Source organism: Chinchilla lanigera, unplaced genomic scaffold (genome assembly GCF_000276665.1).
Source record: "Chinchilla lanigera isolate Chin_1 unplaced genomic scaffold, ChiLan1.0 scaffold00098, whole genome shotgun sequence".
NCBI lineage: Eukaryota > Metazoa > Chordata > Mammalia > Rodentia > Chinchillidae > Chinchilla > Chinchilla lanigera.
Genome location: NW_004955499.1, coordinates 598,160 through 599,092, shown reverse-complemented (window position 1 = coordinate 599,092; position 933 = coordinate 598,160). Strand labels below are relative to the sequence as shown.

General features: G+C 71.0%; 1 protein-coding gene across 1 annotated transcript in view; it reads left to right on the top strand.

Moving 5' to 3' along the window:
* Ppp2r3b (protein phosphatase 2, regulatory subunit B'', beta) overlaps window positions 1–933 on the top strand; it is a gene marked incomplete at both ends in the record, with an annotated part of 9,934 nt that overhangs the window by 6,987 nt on the left and 2,014 nt on the right. The window contains 3 exon segments of the mRNA XM_013505589.1: window positions 1–54; window positions 560–646; window positions 732–888. Of these exon segments, the coding sequence (XP_013361043.1) occupies window positions 1–54; window positions 560–646; window positions 732–888 (298 nt within the window).

The window sequence follows — 933 nt, the reverse complement described above, 5'->3', positions numbered from 1 at the left end:
GGCCTGTCCTTCCTGAAGGAGGCGTCCGAGTTCCACTCCCGCTACATCACCACGGTGAGTGCCGCCCGCCCACCGCCCGCTCGGCCTGCTGGGGACCCCGAGCCGAGCGGGCTCCCCAGGAAACGAAGCCGTGCTGCGGAGGAGTGCTCAGGGGCCGAGGGCCCAGCCTCTGCAGCACACCCCTGCCGCACGCCCACGACGTGCTCTCTTATACCAGAGCTTCGTCAGGAGGCTGAGACAGGAGGGTGCTGGGGTGGAGCCCAGCCTGTGCAACACCATGAGACCCTGCCTCTGCACACAAGCCCCAAGGGGCTGGGCGAAGCTGGGTGGGACCTCGCTGGCCTGGCACACCGGCCCTGGCTGCCTTCCCGCACCCCCCAACAGCGAACCGCTCGCAGGGGTGCTGGGACTGCGCTGGCTGTGCAGAGCGTGCTGCCTGTGCTCGGGTCCGATGCGGGCGCCCCGAGCTGGCCCTCAGGCCTCTGCACGCTGCCCCGGGCGGCCCCTGGCGGTGCTGGTCGGGATGCCGCAGCCCCCGCACTGCCCCGTGCACCCGCAGGTCATCCAGAGGATCTTCTACACCGTGAACAGGTCCTGGTCCGGCAGGATCACCTGTGCGGAGCTGCGGCGGAGCAGCTTCCTGCAGGTGGGGAGCAGGAGGGGGCGCGCAGCGGGGCCGGTGGCGGGGCCGGGCGCGGTGGCCTCAGTACCCGCCCTGCGGCCGCCCGCAGAACGTGGCGCTGCTGGAGGAGGAGGCGGACATCAACCAGCTGCCCGAGTTCTTCTCCTACGAGCACTTCTACGTCATCTACTGCAAGTTCTGGGAGCTCGACACCGACCACGACCTCTTCATCGACGCGCAGGACCTGGCCCGGCACAACGACCACGGTGGGCGCGTGGCGGGGTGTGCCGGCCGGGCGGGGACCGGGCGAG